Genomic DNA, 24866 nt, shown 5'->3' with positions numbered 1-24866 from the left:
TCAATTTAAGACATTTGCTGCTATTTTGTATTCTAAACAACACCTCTGCACCAGACATGCAAAATGGTGCATATGTAACATGGTTGGTAAAAAAATTACCTACACTTTATTTTTCTTTTTTATATCCTCCATTATTAAGAGGTGGAACAAAAATGTGGTGTTCTCCTACTTCCATAACTAATGTGGCACTGCCCCTATTAAATTCTACCCACATCTCCCACTTGCCTTTTTCTGTTGATGTCTGATTATTGATCATAGATATGTGTGTAAGACCATTACAAAGGAACCCAGATATTTGGTGTCTGGTGTTTGTCAACACTACTCTGAAAATGCATTTGCATAATTTCACAAAATATAATTGAAACAGGTTACAAAGTATTTCCTGAAAACAATGACAAATAACATTTTGCTTTGTATCACTACTGTGACACAGTATGTATAGTAGTAGTATATGTATTATGTGATCTACTGGCGACAAAAGTGGAGCTGATCACTTGCAGGAATCTAAAGGCGGTATGGCAAGTATTTGATGACCATGGGAGTTCTGTTATTTACAGTAAGCATGGAGTTACCAACTCGTTGATATTCAAACTCTTGTAAAATTTCTCTCTATATTATCGCAAACTGTTTTTTTTGCATGGTCACTATCACTGTTCAGTTAGAGATTCATCTTACAAATACAGTAATTTATGATGTTGCTGTTGAATGATGAACACAATCACGCACCAGAAAAAAAATTACCAACCTGAATGGTACTGTACTTAATAAGGAAAGCCTTGTACTCTAGCAGTAACCAAAATAAATTACTATTATAGCATTATTTTTTAATGAAAAATACAATTTGCTCTCGAGACCTGTGTCCTGACAGCAGTCTTACAGTTGTATAGACCACAATATTACGTTTGCTTTATCAAGGCCTGGTGTCCATTTAGGAGGAGATTGTACTACTGGCTAGTGATGGAAGAAGTGTAAAACACATTACAGGTTAGATTCAAGGTGGATGCCAACACCACTAAAAGAGGAAGTCGGTCATTCCCAATCCAAATGTTGACCAGGTAAACATTTCACAAACACGTTCAATGTACATTACCAGAGTCAAATTTTACAAAATTTCGAAACTGTAATGATTTACCATGCCATAATATATTGCATGATGTAGACATATGTGGACAGAAGGGCTTAGTTTTGTTTTGTTGAACAAGTCCACAAATGTGTAGAAAGAAGCTAATTTTGAAATAGTACTTTGGGATATTTTTGGCAGAAAATAATATTTTACTATTGTACAATCAGACATGATATATTTGATGAATAACAATGTTAGCCATTTGTGAAAAACTATACACAAAGAAGGAGAAAAGGCATTTTTCCTCTCTCATGCATGAGGAAAACGGAGGAGGACCGCACAAATGCAAATCCGCTTTGTTCTGAAAACCTTCTCCGTACCCTCTCTTTTTATTCGCTCATGAGGTTCCTAGATAGAAAAGTCATTGCTGCCCTGGAAGATTAGGGAGGGGAGATAATTGGCAGCAATGTAAATAATTGGGGGAGACATATGGCAACAAAGGAAACAATTAGTTTGGGTTCGTAGATGGTATAAGTGCTAGTCCATGTTTTGATCTTGTTATTCAGGAACACAAAGACCCCATGCTTTTGTAGGGGGTGTAGGTGAGAGTCGATGCTGCTCTGCCCTTGGAGATGTGTCGTATCCTCACACAAGCTTCGGAAACAATAATTATTTATCCTAATCCACCAATTTACTGATCACATAAGAAACATACTAAGTGATTGCATAACAAATATGGGATAACCTATATGCAATTATTCTAACAAAAAATAATATTAAATAATATACATATCTGCACTGCAATTTATTTGAGTTTTCTCAAGTTTTGACTTTTTTTTTCTTCTTTTTTGTTATTCTGTGCCACAAGTTTTGTCGTTGCCGGGGTTAATTGGTGGAGACACGTCTTAGGTGGACAATTGGTCAGACATAGATGATCCTCGTGGTGGATACTGATTATCAGCTTCTGCGACAGGAGCCAAGCAGCATTGATGAGGACAGTAGTGGGTGTGAGGACCCCATTCCAAAGACCTCACTGTAGGACACAGCAGGATGAGGATATTGTCTCAAGCAATGTACCAGCAGAGCTACCATCAACATCGGGACCAGGCCAACATGGACAGTCCAAGAAAGATGTTGGGACAACGCGGACTTTACCAATTTGGATTCAGCCAACAGCTGGTTACTGTATTGAAAAGAAAAGACCTCAGTGTAATTGGCACTTTGAAGAACATCACGCAATTCCTTAAATTACATATGGAAGTAGCCATGACCCTCTTAGGTCAGCATGACAATGAAAACGCTGCTTTTTCAGAGCAACTAGATGACAGAGATTTTTCAGTCAAAGGGAAAAGGCGCCCAGTGACCGCAGAATGCTAGCTCTTTGTCCATAGGAGCGCTAATGCACATCGGCAAGAGGTGGTAAAATTGAAGAAAGCAGTATGCAGCAGCGCAAAATGCTGCTCTGGGAAAACTTGAGAGCAGTGTGTTACATGCTTTGTGTTGAAGGTGTTTCATTGGGAAAAAGTTTGAAAGAACAGTTTGGGAGTTTTAGAGTTTTTTTTTTTTTTTTTTCATGGCATGTTCAAAGTTGCAACTAACAATTTCTTAGTAATGATGCAAAATATATGATGTTTACTTTCACAGACATAGGTTTGCCTGCAACTTTTAGCAGCACTTTAAATGAGCCATATTGCTCCCAGGAGAACATCTGTTGTTTATCATTTTGTTTTTGCACTGAGGGAAAATGTTGCTGTGATAAGGCACCAAATAGAGTTTTGCACATCGTTGCTCAGCTCTGACTTCATTTACTCCATTAAAATGTTAAACGTCCACATATGAGGACATCCTTTTTCTCAGAATCTACATCATGTAAAATGATTTTTTTTTTTTTTGTTCATACACACATCAGGTCCCAATTATACATATTCACCACGAGAATTTAAAAATGCATACCATTCAGAAATACAGGCAATTAATACTGGAATTATAATTTATTAGGAAAAATATTTTTTAAAAAGAATGGAAGAATCTCTCTTTAAATATAGATTCAAAAAAAAAAGAAAATGTTAACCCACGCTCAATTATGCACAACTGACTGAATGTATAACAATTAATGGATCAATACTATGCCCTTTTATAGTAACTCTAAGTAACACATCTGTTTCACAGAGCAGCTGTACAAGCTGTTTCTAAATCAAGATGTTTACAATGCGTCAGGTCAAGACTGTGGAGCCCACTGCTACTGGGCAGGGTAAGCAACATTGCTTTTTTTTTCCTTATCTTTACTAAAATTTCTCTCGAAATAATCAAGCGTTTTCCTAAATGTTTGGTTTATTTCAACAAAAAAAAAAACAATCATTTTTTGTGACAGTGAATATCAAAAAGAGATCGAAAGTACCAGGTGTGATGATCACTCAGTTTGTGGAGCAAGTCCCAGAAGGGATGAGTACCCCAGATTTCACCCGCAAACCCATAGCACTGACCATTCAAGAAGGTAGGTCAAAAACGCCTGTTTATGTGTTTTTGTTTGTGACACAAGATGACCAACAATTTTGTTGCTCATGTCCAGGAAAGCTTGCTATTTTCAAGGCAAAAGTTAGTGGCAATCCTATGCCAAGGGTGTCATGGGCAAGACACAATGGAGAAATCGATGAAGAAAATTACAAAATGGTCTACGACAAACATTCTGGTGAACACTCACTGCAGGTGAGGGTCAGAATAGTGGATCAAAAGAACAAGACTTGAAAACATGTAGATGCAGAAATACAGTTTTTTGCATTTGTGTAGATACCAGACGTAGCAGTGGAACATGCTGACACTTACAAATGTTTTGCTACAAATGAGTATGGAAAAGCAGTTGTCACAGCTGCCCTTAATATCATTGAAGGTGAGTCACATACCTGTATATACTTGATAAACAAATCAAATTACTGAGCCAAACTAACAGTGTTATACTCCTACATCTTCCCTTCCAGTTGGTTATAAAAAGAGCAGAGCCTTGCAGCAATCAAGAACAGGTACACGCTCAACACTGTTTTACATGCTGTCACATATACCGTATTTTCCGGACTATAAGGCGCACCCTAAAAACGTTACATGTTCTTAAAATTTCCTTTCGTCTGGTGCAACTAATATATCAATCATATCATTTATAACTGTGCTGTTAATATGTGTTTGATACAAGTCGGTGAGCGCTGGTCAGCCAAGTCTCAGAAGCCATGAAGCTGAGCTTCTTCTTTCTTTATCTCAATTTAGTGAGCTTCATGAATGTACAGTCATAAAAGTAAAAACTAAATAAGCATTAGCCATTCCTAAACAAACAATTTGCCAATAATAACTCCTGTGAAGGGATGTGCATTGACACTAACATTAGCTATTGCCATGCTAAACAAGCATGTTCGCGAGCTTCTCATAATTAGATCGTTGGTAAGCGGATGATGCATATAAGTGTCAACAGCATGTGGCATCAATGATGATCAAAGCACATAAAAACACAAACTTGTAGTAATTGCTTTAGGAAAAGTCTTACTGGCTGAGGGAATCATCTGAATAAGCACGGCCTTCATACTATGGTAACCGCTGGATTGTAGGGAAGTGTAATACTCAAATAAAACAGATGTTTGTTCATTTTGGCAGTTGTGAGAATGCTTATATTGTATCTGTAAAGTTTATATTCTATGAATCAAGTTTGATGAATTAGCTGATTATTTTTAATACATGCCCTTTAGTGCAGCACCATCTAGGTGATGCATAACGCAACTCTATTTAGTGGATGCATGAAGCAAACCCAGCCATTATTCTAGTTTCTGTTCTATGTGCGCTTTATAATCTAGTGCGCCTTATATATGATTTTTTTTTTTAAATAGGCAATCCAATGAATGTGCGCCTTATAACCTGATGCGCCTTATAGTGCGGAAAATACTGTACATAGAACTGATTAATAAAATCTATTCCAGCTGTCCGAGAACTCCCTGAAAACTTCAAAAAAGTCTTAAAGAGCACGTAAGCAATCATCAATTGATTCCGAATATTAAAAACAAATGACAGTCATTTTGATATTATCTTTTTATTGTATTATTATTTGTTTGCGTGTTAAGGACTAACATTGAGCCTAAACCCGAAGTCCAGCGAGTCATTGACGACAGGTTTTGGGAGCTTTTGTTGAGCGCTAATAAAAAAGATTATGAGAAAATCTGCAGCGAATACGGAGTCACTGATTTCCGCTGGATGCTGAGGAAACTAAACGAGAAGAAGCTGGAGAGGGAACATGAGCAAGAGATGGTATGTTTTCCATTGTTCTACTTCAGCCTCAATTCCGACTCCGCGTGACGGTGAGAATGCTTGTCTGTGTGCTCTGCAACTGACTAGTCAGCTGGGATGGGCTTCAGCACCCAGCCACCCTGAAGAGGATAATCCCAATTAAAAATCAATAAATGCAGACTTTGTTGAAAATAAAATGACAATATAATGCAGTATTGCTTTTCCCTGATCCTTGTGAAAACAGGTTATTGAGAGACTTTGCAATCTCAAACCCATTGAAATCAAAGGGAATAGAGCAGAGTTTGAGCTTGAAATGTCCCTTAAAAATCCTGCAAGCAAAATCTTCTTGTATAAGGTGAGACGCTTCCTTTCATACTTTACATTATTCCTACTCAACATAATTGTAAATGTGAAATATTGTGGAAAAAATTCTGTTTTGTTAAATATGATCGAACAGGACGGGGTAATGGTTCCTTATGAAAATGATACAAAGGAGAAACATGCATTAAAACAAGTTGGGAAGAGGTTTGTGTTCAGCATCAAAGGTGTAAATCCTGAAGATGCCGGGTTGTATCAAGTGGAGGTGGATGGAATCACAATCTTCTCAACTGACTTAAGAGGTAAGACGGTGCATTAAAAGCAATGGTTCATTCTGCACCTAATCGTAACAATCCTGTTTATTAAGTCCCCAGTGCCGAATTCTTGGTCAAAATCCAAGAAGTGACGGCGGGTGAACGAGAAGATGCTGTGTTTGAGTGTGTCCTTTCACAACCTATGAAAAAAATCATCTGGATGGGAAAGAATATACCACTGGAGCAAGGGGACAAATACGATATAAGCGCGTCAGAGGATATGCTCATTCATTCCCTTTTAGTGAAGGACTGTCGGCCATTGGACAAAGGCATCTATACTGCTGTGGCTGGATTCAACTCTTGTAGTGCCTGGCTTATAGTCGAAGGTACGTGAATGCTAAGCTTTTTATGAATTAAAATGCCGATAGTGCTAATAGATTTACAGCACTTAGATTTGGGTCTAACAAATCCATTCAGGCCTTCATGTGTGGAGTTTGAAAGTTGTCTCCCTGCTTATATTCGGACTTCTTTCGACAAGTCTAAAAATGGAATTTAGGACATTGAATATACTCATGAAACTCATCAAAATATTCATGAGAAAGGCCACACCCTATATTTGCTCCATTCCCATAATGTCCCTGATGCATAATGTGACCCTCACTCAACATTCAAGTTTTATAAACCTACTCATTCCCACTACTTTTTGCCTGATAGTCTCATGAAACAAATGTAAGACTCCAAAAGAAACATCTGTTCATTCATCCCAATATCATAATTTAGAAAGTAAGTGGGAGATACTCTACATGATCATTGCACCTGCTTTTAGCCAGTGATGCAATTTTTATTTATTGTGTGATATGTGTAAATAATATTATGAGTAAATGGAATTAAATTACATTGAACAATTTGTTTTACAGTACCATATGTACAGGTTTTGCATTTGCTTTTATTTTTGTTTTGTTTACTCCGGTGTGCACAGCCAGGTTGGCGTTGCATATAACATTATGTTCCTAATGCTTTAACGGAAATAAAAATGGTTAAACAAATAAAAAACAGTCAAAGAATATAACATTAAATGATTGTACCCAATGTTTTTAAAAAGACAATAAAAACAAAAGTTGCAAGGAGTTTCAGTTTGTTAAAATTCTACTTTAAAGTACAAAAAATGGAAAATGTCATTTATGTTTTTAAAAAAAATGTAAAAAAGTTGAAATGTGTATGATTGTTTTTCTATATGCACCCTGTGATTGGCAAGTGACCAGTTCAGGAGACACTTCTCGGTTGAATAAGCAGGATTTAAAATTAAAAAAAAAAAAAAATGGATGTTTACCGTATTTTTTGGACTATAAACCACAACTTTTTCCTCATGTTTTGAGCCATGCAGCTTATAGTCCAGTGCGACATATCTGTGTGTGTGTGTGTGTGTGTGTTTTTTTTTTTTTTTTTTGCTAGCCACCAGCAAGGAAATGAGTGTATCTGTTCAAAGTGTCAATTTATGGAACAACTTAAAATAGAACTGAAATGATGTGAATCAATGGCTGTTCTCAAAAAGAGTTAAATATATTTTGTCTGAATTTAATAAAAGAATGTATACAATTTGGGGTAGATTTGTGACATGTAAATGTTACAGTATATACAGTTCACATGATTTTACTAAACATGCAGGAATGTTCAATCTGTTAAAGAAAGGATGTTGCTGTTGGCAGACGATTACAAAAAAAATTAAGTAACTAAAAAAAATTATAAACTTCATATACCATCTTTTTGCGGAAAAATTAGATTTTATTACCTTCAGTTTATAGTCCAGTGCGTTTTATCCGTGACAAAAATCTTTTTTTTTTTTGCTCATATTTTGCTGCTGCAGCTTGTACACCAGTGCGCCTTATAGTCTGGAAAATACGGTAGATTAATTAAAAGCCAGCAAAACAATTGCTCACACAACTGTTTCTGTACTGTTTTTGTAATCAGCGGAGAATGAACCAAACTCTGTTGGAATGAAGAAAGCACGCAAAACAACACGTGCCGGGGGTGGCGGAGTGGATTTGCTAAAGATTGCTGAGGAGCAACAAATCAAATTACAGAAGGAGAGAGATGAGTTGCTTGCCCACGCTAAGGAAGAAGCTGAAGCTAATGCCAAGGCCAAAGCGGAGGCTAGAGTCAAAGCTGAAGCAGAGGTTGAAGCTAAAGCAAAAGTTGAAGTTAAACCCAAAGCAGAGGATCAACCAAAAGAAAACACAGAGACTAAAACAAAAGCTGAAGCAGAGGACACGACTAAAGAAAACATAGGGATTAAAACAAAAACTGAAGCAGAGGATAAGGCTGAAGAAAACAGAGGGACTAAAAAAAAAGCTGAAGCAGAGTATATGACTAAAGAAAACAGAGGGACTACAATAAAAGCTGAAGCAGAGGATACGACTAAAGAAAACAGAGGGACTACAATAAAAGCTGAAGCAGAGTATACGACTAAAGAAAACAGAGGGACTAAAATAAACGCTGAAGCAGAGTATATGACTAAAGAAAACAGAGGGACTAAAACAAAAACTGAAGCAGAGGATAAGGCTAAAGAAAACAGAGATACTAAAACACAAGGTAAAGTAGAATACAAGGCAAAAGAAAACAGAGAGACAAAAATAAAAGCTGAAGCAGAGGATAAGCCGAATGTAAACAAATTGATCAAAGTAAAAGCTGAAGCACAAGTCAAGGCAAAAGAAAATAGAGAAAGGAAAACTGAAGTAGAGACTAAAGAAAAAAAAGAGACTAAATTGGAAGTTGAAGCATCGGATGAGCCTAAAGAGAAAAGAGACCTTAAAATTCAAGCTAAAGCAGAGAATGATGCTAAAGTAAAGCCAAAGTCCCAAGCAAAATTGAGGGGTGAAATAAAGATGAAGAAGGTTGAGATAAATGATAAAGGTAAAGATAAAGATGCAGCGAAACCAATAGCCATCAGAGAAGCAGCAGTGATAGAAAAAGAGCAAAAGCAGGCAGAAGTACATAAAGAAGACCAAGAGGAAGATAATGAAGAATTTGGTTTAGGAGATAAGGACTATGAACAGCAGGAAGAAGACGAAGAGGCAGAAGGAATGGAAGCTGAAGCAAAAGAAGTCAAGCCTAAGCAGAAGGTACAAGCAAAGCAACCAGAAGCTCCTGATGTTGCCAAAGTCGCTGTTGATATGGAAGAGGCACCACTTGAGGAAAAAAAGAAAAGAGTGAGAAAAGGTCCACTTGTTCTTGATAATGTCAATGGTAAGATGAAGTATCAATGTGATCACACTTGAACACATTTGATCATCTTTGTTCTAACAAATCTTTGAACCTTTGCCTTTTAGATTCAAGCGTTTACTTCACTGGCGGTCTGTCCAACATAAGTGCCATCATTGATACGGAGGCAGAGTTAGTCTGTAGACTGAGCAGTGAAGACTGTGAAGGGGTCTGGTACAAAGATGGAAAACAGGTGAAAGACAAAGTGCCTCATTTTCTTACCTAGCTCAAGTCTAGCACAAAGAGAAATGTTTATTAATTTTGGTAATTTGACTAGAGCAGATAGAAGAAGGTGTTTTTTGCCCTTGAGCGCTGTTGCAACAAAGCTGATTCTCAACCAATCAAAGGAGCAGTCCTTGGCATTACAAAATCAGAAATTAAATCGCTGAGGTCCTTGTGAATGATGGTCAGTTGTGCATGTTAAGTGAGTAATTGAAGATTTTTGCAACCTTGACTAACAACACTTTGAAATGAGGTCATTCTAATGACACCAAACTATTTTGGTCAAAGTGAGGCGACCATTAGCTTTTTTTATGAAAAGATGTGGTTTTGTCACTTTGACCCATTTTATTTATTCATTTATTTATTTAGGTTTAGTTGCATCTGAATCATCTTCACAGTCCTTCCCTCCTAAAAAACATGGTCAAAGCCAAGGGAAAAAGGGTTTTTGATGGCAAAGTAATTTAGCGTATTTCTCACGGTTGACCTCTCTGCCAAGTCGACCCCACGATTTTTATAGTTTTTTTCTTGTTTCATTTTTTTTTTTTTTTCTGGTTTAGGCTGCCATTTTAAAGTGTGTCAAATTTTAGGAGAACAGCCCATCATTTTCTGCACCTCTTTGTAGAGATGTCCCTCTTTTTTCCCCATTTCTTGACCAAAAAAATCCTCCTTATAAAAACAGTGACTTGGATGACTCATTTTACTCATATTTATTGGACATTGTACAACCAGAGATATGCATTGTCAGTTGCCTTAGTCCTTAAGTAAGGACCATGTGTTGTAACACATTTTTAATTCAGAGTCAACGTGCACTGTAATTCAACTCACCTCTGCATTATATGACAAAGCAACTAGAATGTTGTCTTTGCGAACGCTTACTCTGTGAAAGCTGTGAAAGTTAGAATGTTTTTTCAGCAGTTATGTTTGGCGCCCAAACAATATTTCAAAAGTTGTCCAATTTAAATTAGCCGTTCCTTTTTCAAACGAGTAGAAATAAACGCTGTATACTAGACGTGCTACTAGGGCTGTAAAGATTTGATGTTTACAATGTTTGTTTTAGATAACATCCACAGACAATGTCTGCATTGTTGAAGAAGGCAGTTACCGTAAGCTTGTGCTGAAAAAGTGCAAACAAGAGGATGCTGGAAAGTATGGTTATGAAGCCGATGGCCGTAAAACTGAAGCGGTGTTGATTGTTGAAGGTAGCGACTGAGATAAAAATTATGAAAAGCCCTAGAAGATGTCAATCAATGATGAACGGAAAACAATATGTGCTCTTCAACAGATCCCCCAAGAATAAACAAAGATGACCTCACGAAGTTCTTAAAACCAGTTATTGTAAACACTGGGAAAGACGCAACCTTTAAACTGTCCTTCGTTGGCCAAGATCCAATGAAAATCCAATGGTACAATGAAGGCGAAGAGCTGTTGGAGGACACTCGCACAAGAATTGAGAGGTCCTCCACGCATACTCGCCTACTGCTGCTGAAGTGCAATTGCAAAACCTCGGGGGAAATAAGGATGAAGATTAAAAATGAATTTGGAACAACAGATGCAGTCACTCAACTCATTGTTCTTGGTATGTACAGCGCACTAGAAAAAATTTACCAGCTTCATGCATTCTAATATATATATATATATATATATATATATATATATATATATATATATATATATATATATATGCATAATAATCTTATCAAAATCTAAAATGAGCCCCTATTGGTCGACCATACATTTAAATCTTGAGTGCTTTGCTACTGCTGCCCTGTATCTATGGTCACAAGTTTTGGAAAAAAAAAAAAAAAAAAAAAGAGAGAGAGATAGAGAGAAATACGAATATTGTGATTATATTGTTGCACTTATTCTTAGCTGTCCTGTTTGTGAGGGTACTGATTCTGTAAAGAGTAAACTTGTTTGAATGACAGAGGTGAGGTATTAACACAGAAAAAAAAAAAAAAAAATCACAGACCCACTCACAGGTTTCCACTAAGAAGTGGCTTTGGTTTTTACAAGACAGATGACAGAAGAACACTAAATAAAGCATATGCAGTGTGTGAGATCTGTTTCACAAAAGTAAAACTGAATTATAATAGCAACTCTGAGAATTTCCAAAGCCACCTCTATCGTTATCACGGTGAACTAAAAGGAGGTGAAATTGGTTAAATTGTAACCAATCTGAGTCAGAGATTAGAAGCTTTAGTTAGTTTCACAATTTTCTCAGATTGGTTACGGTGTGAGCAATGGAAATGGCACAGACTGAATGGAAGCCAATAGGTTTGAAACTTAGCTGGTAGATTTTAATCACTGTGGTTCTCTTTTGTATTTGAATTTTCTTGGCATGATAGGAATGATAAGTTTCTTTTTGGGTCTTTGAACGTAAATCACGTGGTACAATTTAAGTGAATTTTAACTCACTCTATCTGGCCCTTAAGTCTGGATCTCTCAATTAAAATTGAACTCATCTTTCAAACAAGCCCAGTCAATCACAGTTCACTTATGCTTTAACAAAGTAGGACTATTAATTTTCCACAAGGGAACAGATAGGTTTTTTTTTTTTTTTTTTTTTTAATTTAAATAAAAATCCTTCAGAAACTTCCTAGGGTTGTCTTTGTGAGAATTAAAATTGGCTGATGAACCGAAAAATGGTCAGAACGATGAAAAAAAAACATGCCAGAAATTGCAGATTTTTTTTTTTTTTCCATAAAACTCAGACAAGCCAACACCGCCACAAGGCCCCACAGATATCATCGAAAGTTCTGCAAACTGTATCGAGTTCAAATGGAGGCCGCCCAAACACAACGGAGGCTCCCAAGTAACTAATTACATCCTGGAACGCCAACAAATCGGTCGAAACACCTGGAAAAAGTTAGGGAAAACGGGTCCTGAGACCAAATACAGGGACTCGGAAGTGGAACATGGAAGAAAGTACTGCTACCGCATCAGAGCTGAAAACGATCAAGGCATCAGTGAAATCATGAAAACTGATCACATTCAAGCTGGGATCAAGGGTGAGTTACTGATGAAGTACAACCAAATCTGTGTGGCTTGAACTCAAAAATGCCATTTCTGTAGCATACCCTGGACCTCCTACCGGCCTGACAATTGTAAGTGCTTTTAAAGACTGCATCAACCTAGTGTGGTCTGCTCCTTCAAATACTGGAGGTACCAGCATTTTGGGATATAACGTGGAAAAACGAAAGAACGGCAGTAATCTCTGGGGCCTTGCCAACCCATCGGATGAGCCCATTAAAGGTACATTTCTGGACGATAAATGCAGTTCAATTACTAACACACAACAGTCCCAATCTTATGGTGACTTTGTACGTACGTACTACAATTCAAAATTGTTGATAAATTAGACGACAAAGTGTGTCATCTCCATTGTTAATGATTATGTGAAAAATGTATTTAGGCCAAAAGATTTGAAAAATGAAATGAAAAACAGAGAGTAATTCTATAAAATGTGTGCCTGATAGAATAATTTTCTACGCCTGCACAAACACATTCATTGTGCATGGTTTGGAAATTTGAAATGCCCAACACTGAGACTGTCTGCACCAGGAGTCTTTGTTCCTGGTCCTCGAGAGCCGGCATCCTGGATATATCATATTGATTCAAATGATCAAAGTCTGCTAGAGCTGGATAACAATCCTGATCAATTGAATCAGGTTTCTTGTCCCAAAGAAACATATGAAACATCCAGGACATCGGGTGTCAAGGACCAGGAGTGAAGATCCCTGTCTTTTTGCAGGACCACCTGTAAATGTATTTGCTTAGTTTAGAATTAAACATATCCACTGTAAGATGGTTATGGAGTCTTGTTTCCTACCAGGGAAAAACTATGCTGCAAAAGATGTTGTTGAAGGCATCGAATATGAGTTTCGAGTTTCGGCAATTAACATTTCTGGAGTTGGAGAGCCAAGCGCACCATCTGAGTTAGTTTTTGCTCGGGATCCAAAGAGTGAGAAGCATTGCAAAATCCAAAATATTCATTCAGATCGTGTACTCTTTGGTGCCTTAATAATCTTTTTTGTTGACATGTTTAGAGCCCCCAGGAAAAGTCACAGACTTGAAGGTGACTGATTCCACATACAGCACCTTATCTCTGACATGGACCAAACCAAAGGACAAAGAAGGGGTCCATGATGAGGCCAAGGGGTATTTTGTGGAGATCAGGCCAGCAGAAAACACAGAATGGGATCGTTGTAACTCAAGCGCAATCGTTACGACCTCCTTCACAATCATGGGATTAAAGTCAATGGGCATGTACTGGGTAAGAGTGATAGCCACCAATGATGGTGGAGACGGTGAACCTCAGGAGCTGGACAACTACGTCACTGCAATGCCTCCCCCAGGTGATCACTTTTTAATGGATTTAAACTGTACCTTTTGGATCCAGTTTCCTACACTTATTTTGTATACTCATTCCATTATAGTGAGACCTCATTTTACTGACAGAAAAATGAAGAACTTGGTGGTAATAAGAGCTGGCAACTCCACAAGGGTCAACTATAACTTCCAGGTTCAGTTTATTTCTTAAACAGATTCAGATTTGGGTTAGGGTTTCTTACACCTCTGTTTCATGCTGACGGCAGGCTTCTCCAGTCCCAACAATTACATGGCTCAAGGATGGTATGCCTCTTCCCAAGCACGTGACCGTGAGCAATTCTGACACGTCGTCACAGTTATTGATCGCAACATCTGAGCGTCAAGATACAGGGATCTACACCCTGATCTTGAGGAACATCGTTGGGCAGGAGTCATGCACTGTCGAGATAAGAGTCACAGGTAGAAATTGTTGAAGGATTTGTTATCAGCAGCAAGAAAGCTGGATATGAGTCATCTGACGACATCCTTTTTTTTTTTTTTTTTTGCGGCCTAATGATTATTTTCCTAGATGACCCCAAGCCTCCAGGCCCAGTAGAGCTGGAAGAGAACGTGTCTGGAACAGTGACGATCGCTTGGACCGCCTCCCCAGATGAGAAAAAAGATGACAGGCTGCACTACATGATCACTAAGCGCGACTCAGTCAAGCGTAGTTGGCAAACGGTGGCGGACCATCTTTTCAACAATAAGTTCACTGCCATCAATATTTTGCCAGGGAGGCAGTACAAGTTCCGTGTATATGCCAAGAATGACATGGGAACATCAAAGCCCTCTGAGTCGCCAAACTGGGAAGTGAAGCGAGAGAAAGGTGAATGTGAATATGAATGGTGGTAGCAGCAGCAGCAGCAGCAGATGTTTTGAGTGCAAATTGTATTGTTCAAATCATCAATTAATTCTAATAATTGAATTTAATGGGCCACTTACAAAATTACAGCTTTCAATAGTAATGCCAAGAAAACAATACAAAAGCACTTATTGGAAACAGATGATTTAAAATGTTCTTAAAAGGTGAACTTGAACATTTACACAACGCATACTTAATTATCTATCTGCTGACAATTAAGACTCTTGTGCGCCAAATCTTGACTTGCCAATGAGAGGTAGCGTTGCCAATGTTAATTCCTTATTTTTTCTATCAAGCCGAATAATAATTTTCAAAATGTGAGCAGCCTCATAAAGGAAAAGGAAAAACTCAGCATGTGTGTTTTTATTGCACTTGTGTGGTTGTATTGTACATCAGATGACCTAGACAGAACAATAACATGTTTCATTTTTTTTTCCTGTCAAAGAACCAAAATTGACCTGGGAGAGGAAGCATGGTGCCACAAGGCCTCCAGACACTAAAAAATATGAATAGGGAGAAATCGTAAACATGCACACGTTCTACACCAAAGAATAATTGCTCACGAAAACATTTAAGGAATGGTCTCTTGCTGTCTTTAACTGTAAGGTTGGGAAAATGCTAACGTTTTGTTAGCATGTGTTTAAAATCAGTCTTAACATTTGTCATGACTATATGTCAGGGTAATCTTGAGAGCCATGAGCAGATAATGATGCTTTTGCTGACTTGGACTGAAAATTGGTGGCCGTGAGGGTGGGTAAGGCTGAAAATGGGCCTGAATATTTTTAAGGCGATAAATGACTGTAATATTATCCATTATCAACTCTTCCTATTTTCTCCCATCTAGGAACATTTTCTTTGAATCTTCCACCCTCAAAGGACTGCAGCTTTGAGGCTGCTCCCACATTTTCTGTTCCGCTAAAAATGCGCAACACTCCAGAGAGCTACGAGTGCTACATGAGCTGCGCCGTGACTGGAAACCCCAAACCCTACGTTACTTGGTACAGGAATAACATCAGCCTCAACACCAACAGCAACTACTACATCACCAACACGTGTGGAGTCTGCTCCATGACCATTCTCAAAGTGGGGCCCAAGGACAGCGGAGAGTACATGGTCGTTGCGGAAAATGCACTAGGCAGAGTGGAATGTTCAACCAAACTGATTGTCAAAGGTAAAATCTCATAAACAACATTTATTATAACTTGTATTGTTTATGTATTATTTATTTATCATCAGATTAGGATGATGACATGACCCTGATCGACTGGAGAGGCATGCTTTTTGAGAAGAAAAATAAACGAAGAATAACATTGCCATGATTTCTGCTCATTGGGATTATATTATTAAGTAAACCAGACAGATTAACTACTTTAAACCTGGCAGAAATACGGAAAGGCTGATTTGAGGAATTTTATTCAGTAAATCCGAGATGTGTGTACTGATGATCCCAGGTTTCCAACTTGTTCAAAAGAGTTTTCAAGCAACACATTATTTCTCGCGTCATTGTGCAGTGATTGTTGCAGCTATCTGTCCGAACTAATTAGTAGTTGGATCATTCTTAAGACAGTACCGTCTCAGATGCCGTGAAGTAACACTTCTGAATAGGATTGTACTCAATAAGAGACCATAAGGAAAGTCAGAGGAGTCATGCTAATTACGAATTGAATTTAAGATTGACGTGACGAGCGCAGTTCACATGGGAATTAAGTGTCACATTTGAATGTGATGGAAGAGGGTGCGGATCTGGGATGCATTGAGGCAGATGGGGTGTGCTCAAAATAATATTTTATATAAGGATGACCAAAAAAAAAAAAAAAAATGAAAACTGCATATAAAGAAAGAAGGGCAAAAAAAAGAGAGAAAAAAAACAGAAATAAACTTAGAACAAAAGACTTGACTATAGACTCTGGATGATCAGGACAGAACAGGAAGATCAACTTCAAATTCATGCAAATTCATGTCTTTGGTCTGGAAAAAGAAACGTTATGCTTGCTAATCTCTACTAGAACTGATATGATTTACAGCAGGATATATTGTACAAGAACAAGGAGTGATCCCTTAGCATAAAGCATATTATCATAGTATGAAATATTTTAAATATCTATTTGTTACCTTAACCACGATGAAGTCCTGAGTCTTGAATATCATTGTATTTTGTGTCCTGAGTAACATATTAAGCAAATTTGAAATAAAAATCATTAAACGTGACTTTGTTATAAGTGTAGCATTTGACACAAAAAAAGTCATTTGGCCTTGGCAATGTCTATACATATATATATATATATATAAATAAACAGTCTCACCATGTTTCACCTGTTGGTGGTGCAAGAGGAGTCTTCTGAGTGTCACTATGTCCAAAAAGGAAGTCAGCATGGGGATAGACTAACAGTTGTGGGTTTAACCAGTATACTGTAGCGATTGTCTCTCTAAGATGCAAACAATTCCAAAACATGACATCTCTTTATATTTTTATTACTGTTGAAATTTTGCGTAAGCACGCGTAAACCATCACATTTTTTTTTCACGGTGCGGGTTGTGTTTGGTTGTTTTAAGAAATGAATGTGTGAACTCGTTTACAGAAAGACATAAATGACAGTAGAAACAAACGAAGTGCAAAACGTCCTGTGCTAAACCCCAGGAAACAAAAAAAAAAACTTGTTAATGAATCAGGACTTTACCGAGATTCGTGTGGTTGCCTTTCCCTTTGACTTGCAAAATCTGGTCAGTAAACAAAACAATTAAACTTTTTTTTTTTTTTTAAATAATAATTAAACAGTTAGTTGGATAACACAGAGTGAAAGAGGGGTCTGTCTCAATTCAGTGTTCTGCGTTCAAATGCAGCCCGCTCCGGCTTTCCCGTGTGGATTTTGCATTTTCTCCTCAAGCCCTCATGGGTTCTGTCTGGGCACTCCAGCTTCCTCCCACATTCCAAAAACATGCTGAAACGGACACTCTAAATTGTCATTAGGTGTGATTGGGTGCCTGAATGGTTGTTCGTCTCTGTGTGGCCTGCGGTTGGCTGGCCAGGGTGTCCTATCTACTCGCTCGAAGACTGCTGGGATAGACATCACCAACCCTGCAAATCTGGATAAGTGGCTACAGATAAGGGATGGATGGATGGTTGGATAAGACACCCTTTAAAAATGACTGTTTAAAAAATAGATTATTATGTACATAACTATTGTGACAGTCACATACAAATGTTTATTTTTCATCTTACATTGTAGTATACAGTTTCTTAATTCTTAGTTTTAGTATTTATATTTTTTTCTTTATTTTTTTTAATCTGAAGTTTATGTATTTTTACCCAATATATTAGTAATTGTTACCCCAAAATAATGATCTGTGTAATGACATTAATATAAGACTTTTTTCTGCATTTTACATCTAACATTTGTGTTTGTCTTCCTTAATCGGTCTGTTTGTATTGTGTGTCTTGAGGTATTCACCTTTTCTTTTAATGTTTTCTATACTTTTTTCGATACTCTATTTCTTTACTTGTAGTGTTTAAATATGTGTTTGTTTGTTTTTGTTTGTTTTAATGTCTTTCAGTTTTTTCTTTCCCCGCATGCAAGGGCCCTTTGAATGACACGATATTAATAAAGATGTCATTATTATGACACTATGAAGCCCCTAATCGAATAGCAATTTTGTCTCGGTTGTGTCATGTGATCTTGTGACCTCCTCGCACACTTAATAGCCCCACTCAGATCCCACGTCAATCTCAGAATACTGCATTGAGCTGTTGTGTTTGTCTCGAAAGACATTTTGCCTCTCAGAGGAAACATTTTCAGAGGTAAACATCACAGTCCAGTTACAGTCGATGCAATGCCCTGAGAATGAAATGACCTAGATGAATGACAATATCCACGAGCATGACCCTATGTCATGCGTCGGCTTTTATTACAACAGCTTGAAATACACAATCGTGCTTACGACAAGCATAACTGTGTTATTGCTAAGGCCCCAATAACTGGGCCGCGGCAGCGTGCCAGCAGTCACAGTCTCCCTGAGTAGCATGAATGACTTGGAACATGTAAGGAAATACCCTCAGGAGGCACAACAGATGCAGAGCACATTTATCATTGTCCAACCATACCGCACTTGTTGCCACTATTTACAAAATGCACAAGGGAGGAGAATTATGGAATATAGTAAACACACACTATACACAGGGAATAGGGAACAAGCCCTAGAGTTGCAAACATGAATTAAAAAAGAAATTGATTATTCTTGAATATACAACTGTTTTTACAATGAATGAATAATTTTAAGTCCATTAAATTTCCCAAATCCTCTGAAATTTAGCCTTGCAAGAGTAATTATTCGATTTTGTTCACCTCCAAGGTAGATGTATTACTGTCATGTTCAAATCAAAGACGGACATTAGTGAACATTTGCACACATCTGCTTTTCAGTGATCAACATTTTTCTGACTATCACAATCAATTTATATTTCTGACATAAATCCTGTTTTGAATAAAGAGATGTAAAATTCATTAAAAATAAACAAATAAACAGACACTCAAAAATATTTAGAATGTGTAGGTTCTCAATGTGTGTGCATCCAAATCAACCCCACCTAAAGTAAAAATATCAATACCAGTGCTAAAATCATCTGCTTTTCTTTAATTTGAAAATGCTGCTGTCTGCTCGACCCCCCCACCAACACTCCTCTCACACAACCAGTCAATAGCCCCTTTCCCACTGCAAGAATTCTTCCGTTGTACCCTTTCCGTTCACACCAAAATACGGAAAGTAAGTAAGATAAAGTAGGTAAGGTTCCGCGAAGCCTATACTTGGAAACGTCTGAGCGCCACATTGCGACTAGGGTCTTCTGCGCCGTACCACAGTAGCTCGAGGGGGACGTGCTGTGCTAACTGTGATAAATAATGCTGATTGGTTGGTTGAACTTGGGGTTGTATTGTTTCCGTATCAGTTAGTGCCATTCTGCTTTGTTTTTACTGTGGCCAGTTTAATATTTTGAAATAATGCAAGGACTAGAGAAAACTGATAGGTGAATGGGTACACAGGAACAGACTAGACTGCGAATTTAAGGTGAAGAGGACATCCAACATCAATTTGCTTCAACTACACAAAAAAGCGAGTCTCTGACGGAACGCCCACCATGAGCTCGCGCGCTTGTGACACTGAGCTTTAAAAAAAAAAAAAAAAAAAAACACACACTCGGACAGAACAGAACTGAAGCAGATGTACGTCCCGGCGATTTGGTGCTCAGTATGTGTATTGTTTCCATAGCTTTTTGGGACAAAAAAAAAAAAGAAAAAACAACGTGCCGGGAGAAGCGGAAAAGCCACCGAAGGCGGTTGTCGACAAATGCACGCAGCAAGTGCAGTGGGCCCACGTCCGACTGAAGCAGAATTATGTCAGGGATCAGAAATCTCGCCACAGCTGGAGCCCAGTCGGTGGCGTGTACTTCATTGAAAGCTCCGCATCTCAAAATACATGCACATGGAAATAGGGTTAGCTTGGCTACGCGGAAGCTTCCTCTGGCGCTAGCCTTTTAGCTGAGCATCTTCGTATCCTTCGGCAAGCTCTCCACGATGCAAGCCGCCGAAAAGAACACGCAGCCACACCCGCTGATTGTTGTCAGTGCATATGGCCCTTTTCATCTTGCACTTTTAACAGATTTTTTGTCACAACGCACTCGCTGGAAGAGGGAAAGCGCTCGCTCCGCCAGCGACTCGTAGCTTTGTTGATAGATTGCACAACTCGAATAACTCAAATAATTCATATCAATGTATTTGTATAAAGCTAAAAAAAAAAAAAGCTAATTAGGCTCCATTCTCATGCAGTGTGTGGCAGCTTTAGTTCATCATCCAGCTTGTCATAATAAGCTAGCCCATCCACTGTCCCTCGGTATGAACGCAAACTCGTGGGCCGCCGACAAGGAACATCAGACCCAGAACCCCCGACCAGGAACTCAGAGTTCCTAGCCTGTTTGGTGTGAAAGGGGTAAAGAATATTTTCCCAGATATACTACATGCGCTGAAGGCTTTATCTTTTAGAAGGACATTCGTTTTAGATAGAATGGGGAAACAATATCGAAAAGTTGCCGCGAAGCACCCTCATGAACATTTTTCAAGCTTCACATGCAATGACCTGTATTTTTTGAAACAATAAATATGCTACAAATCTTGATACTAAAGCTTTTCAAAATAGCATTCTTTACCTCAATAAATTTCTCACAGATTATTTGTTTTAGAACAAAAGCACCTCAAGTATTTCCTTCTTAGCTCATAAAAAATAGCAATTGTTATGAAGTAACTGGAATCCTTGATTTGCTAGCTGGATTTTGGGTGTTTGTCATTTTCTCATACTGTCATTGATCGTTTCAGATCATCAAGTAAACATCCACAAATATATTAGTTTGCCATCATGCAGCAGCAATATGGTTATGGCGGTGCTTCTCAGTTCTATTTAACAAAGAAGTATACACATGCATTGAAGCAGGTAACGGAATATGTCAAAATGACAGCAAAGCAAGAGTAATCAAGATGTTTTGTTTTGATTAATATTATTGACCTTACGTTTTGCAACAACCAATAATTAACTTTCAGTTGAGTAACTGGACTAATTGGTGTCTCTCTGACCTGACAGTTTTGGCTGTTTGCACCTATATTGTGGCGCCACGTTAGTGCAAGCCAACTAAACACCTGTTACGCGATTGGCCGCTCTTATGTCACTCGCGGGACGTGCCAATGGTGAGGGATATTTATGAGGCAGTCAGGGGCTAGGTACAGGGCAGTCACGCTGTCACAAGCATAGCTGTCATGTGTTCTCACAACAGTTGACTATTAATTTTCTAAGTCTCTTTATTGTTGCTATGGATATATTGATTTGATGCGATGACCCTGTGTTCTTAGCTTCTGAAACAAAAGGCTGCACGTAATTGATCAAAGAAACAAAAGTGATTTCCCTTTGTCTAGTTTACACTAATACGTAGCAATGTTTTTCTCTTGTTAATGCAAGGAATGTTTCTTCTTTGACTATGACCCATCCAAGACCTACACCATAAACCATTCCAGTCGCTTAAATAACTTTTAAAAAATGATCTATGTAACAGGGAATTTGTTTTATTCAATATGGCAGCGTTGGTTACCGTCTTTCTTTCCATTCATCTTCTATTCACTGCAAACAATTTTTTTTGGTGAGTTTGTGACCAAAACCAGAGTAAATCTTGTAATTTTCCAGTGTCAATAATGATGGATTGAAAGATCTCTCATCAGTATTGACTCTGGAAAATTGTAAAATTTTCTTAAATTCTTTACGGATCATTAAAATCAAGTCAAAAATGGTTGTAAAACAGTATCAATTTGGTATAGCACAAGTTCTCATGGTGACAAACATAACCAAGTGCAACTGCATCCCCAAAAGAAGTTCACACTCCAACCCGGAGGAGAGTGCGGTCATTGTCACCCCCCAAGAGGCCTTCCCTCCTCCCCTTTTGCCAGTGGTGGCAATTTAGGTCAAAAACAAAAAAAGCGATCGCCTTTCTTGGCAGTGACTGAGGCGGACAAGGTGAGCACTTAACTGCTGTCACTTGCTGGACGTTCCTCGAAGACTTAATAGCTTGTGGAAGAGGGAGGCAAGACTCAGACTTAGAAAGCACTCAGGAGGACCACAGAAGCGCTGAGGTAAGTTCATCATCAGTCGTGAGGAAGTCTTCAATAATGTGGCTCTTCAACGCAACTAATCTGCGTTCCTCAAAAGTTTTTTTTTTTTTTTCTGCTGAATGTTAATGGTGCCAAGTTAACCTGTTCCGTACTACTATTATAAATTACAATGTATAGTGTATAGGGCACAGATTTGATTACATTTTTAGTTCCTTGGTTCATTCATTTGAATATATGTATCAAACTCCTGCAAAAATGTTTCATAAAAGCAGAAACTATGGTAGCTAAAAATCATTAATAACAAATTTGAAAAGTACCGGGGGGGTGGGGGTAATCAACCATATTTAAGTTGTACAACGTCATTAAAATTTGAGATGATTTCAGTGAGAAATGCAATGCAATGACCTGACTGCATGTTTTGCAGTAGACTGAAACTCCACACAATACAAATTCTAAACAGTTTTCAATTTGGGTGACAGTGTAAAAAATACAACCCGCTTCCTAAAACAGCAAAATCATTTCAGTGAGAAACCAAAATTAGCAAACCATCCTCACCCAGCTGTTGCACAGCAACTCCTTACACAGTGAAGTGCTTTTTGAACATGACCTTGGCAACATTTTCATGATAGCCACTTTTATGATGCTCTCTGGGAGTCTACGCTTAGGTGGTGTTTACTGCAACATGCATCATCGGCCCACATAAAAGCGTGAAGGCACTTAGTTTTGTGAAGTGTCAAGTCGAGTACACAAATAAATGAATAATATATGCATGCTCTCCACGCCTCTAATTATGAAGTCCAGACACTTTTTGAAATTACAAAAGCAACTTGTACTTAGTAAATTACAAGAGGTTTAGACTTTGAAAATTAGTACAAATGATAGTTTTATTTCGTCTTTACCCCAAAAAAGTGGATAGTAGCATTGCATTTCTAAAATCTCTACATTCTATTACAGTGTTGCAGAATTGATTTCGAAATACTGAATTTATTTTACTTTATATAATTAATAATTTATGGTCAAAATCAGGGGTTCTCACACTTTTTGGAGTCAGGGACCCCGTTTGGAAAGCAAATTTTCCAAGGACCACATAATTGCAAATATTTAAAAACATTTAAAATTCAGTAGCGTCATGACATCTAAAAATGTAATAAAATGTAATTTATTCACTAACAGATTCAATTTGACAACAATTATATTTGGGGCTTTTTCAGGTATACTCAAGTTTAGAAAAGAAAAAAAATTACAAATTGCACGGCTCTTGTCCATTTCCCCCAAACAGGTTACTGCCAATTATTTAGTCAAAAAACAGCAAAACTTTGCTGGCTTCATCATTAGCAAGCAATTTTAGACACGAATTGTAGAGAAGTTTCAAAATTATTACATTAAAAAAAATATATAAATATAAAATATATAAAATATATAAAATAAATGAAATAAATAAAATATAAATATAAATATATATATATATATATATATATATATATATATATATATATATATATATATATATATATATATATATATATATATATATATATTTTTTTTTTTTTTTTTTTTTTTTTTTTTTTTTTTTCATCAATAACCCAAATTATTTCAAGGACCCCCTTGCCACAGACCAGCAGACTCGACTTTGAGAACCACTGATCTAACCAACAGTTTTAATGGGTAGTATACTTGAAAGCACCTCCCCAAAACTAAACATTTGTTCCCACTAAGTTCGAGAATGATGTTTTTTACTCATTACTGCCTGTTAAACCCATCATTTAACTTTCAATTCATTATCTTCTGTTTGAATTTAAGCTCGTTGACTTTAAATTGTACTTGTTTTAATCTTGCAGTATGCGTTTCATGCTTCTTGTCAAGTACCTAATTAACATTAATGTTTTTAAAAAAGTACACCAAAGATGCAGAAACACAGTAGGCCTCTTCAATTCTCCAAGAGGACTAAAAATGGAAAAACGGTGCCATGTTATAAGCGTCTGGCCATGTGGACTGTTATTTACACGGCCGTTAGAGAGCTGCGCAGTGAAAAGCTCTCCTTTTTATTGGGCGTATGACCTATCATGTGACTATCAGTTTTCTCATTCCACGACAGATTTTGACTGCAGACACCTATAACCACAAGATGGTCCATGTGATAAGTCAATGAGACGCTTATAGTCTTACAGTCATATGAACTGATTACACCAGCAACAGTATCTGTGAGGGAACGCTTAAGTTATTTGACAAGTGTGCCGGGGAAATTATGTCAGAAAGATATTTTTAAATGATGAGAACGTCATATGATGTGGGGCTAAAAATAGCACTCGAAAAGGGTGCTAGCATGGGGTTTAAAGATAGTATAAACTGTGAGTCAGCGTGGGTCAGAGTGTCCAACCAAATTAAACTACAGGATAAGATTCATTTGGTTAAAGATCTGTAAAGTAACTGCACCATAATTTGTAGCGGATTTAAATTTACAAATTGGTGTCATATTTTGCCATTCTGATTGGAAACAACTTATGTGCTTCTAACTCAGGTGGTGAAATTTGATAAATGAGAAAAGATTACAAGAAATCATAGAATGCCTCTTTAATGTATAGTCTATAAATTAATTTGGTGTAACTCCAAACCACACTGTTCGG

General features: G+C 37.6%; 1 protein-coding gene across 1 annotated transcript; it reads left to right on the top strand.

Annotated features, from left to right (window-relative positions):
* Positions 1 to 3271: 3271 nt before the first annotated feature.
* LOC148418622 (immunoglobulin-like and fibronectin type III domain-containing protein 1) lies at positions 3272 to 15790 on the top strand. Its single transcript, XM_088422766.1, has 22 exons — positions 3272 to 3314; positions 3435 to 3557; positions 3633 to 3769; positions 3851 to 3950; positions 4039 to 4080; positions 5029 to 5065; positions 5161 to 5344; positions 5568 to 5678; positions 5781 to 5943; positions 6009 to 6281; positions 7864 to 9138; positions 9222 to 9346; positions 10433 to 10574; positions 10658 to 10951; positions 12087 to 12383; positions 12448 to 12627; positions 13208 to 13336; positions 13422 to 13730; positions 13812 to 13897; positions 13971 to 14163; positions 14273 to 14569; positions 15450 to 15790. Exons 1-22 carry the CDS (start codon positions 3272 to 3274, stop codon positions 15788 to 15790), a joined length of 4881 nt encoding a protein of 1626 aa, XP_088278892.1.
* Positions 15791 to 24866: the final 9076 nt, after the last annotated feature.

This window comes from Hippichthys cyanospilos, chromosome 9, assembly GCF_059441005.1.
Source record: "Hippichthys cyanospilos isolate Australia breed blue-spotted pipefish chromosome 9, RoL_Hcya_1.0, whole genome shotgun sequence".
Lineage (NCBI taxonomy): Eukaryota > Metazoa > Chordata > Actinopteri > Syngnathiformes > Syngnathidae > Hippichthys > Hippichthys cyanospilos.
This window is presented reverse-complemented; position numbering and strand designations above follow the sequence as displayed.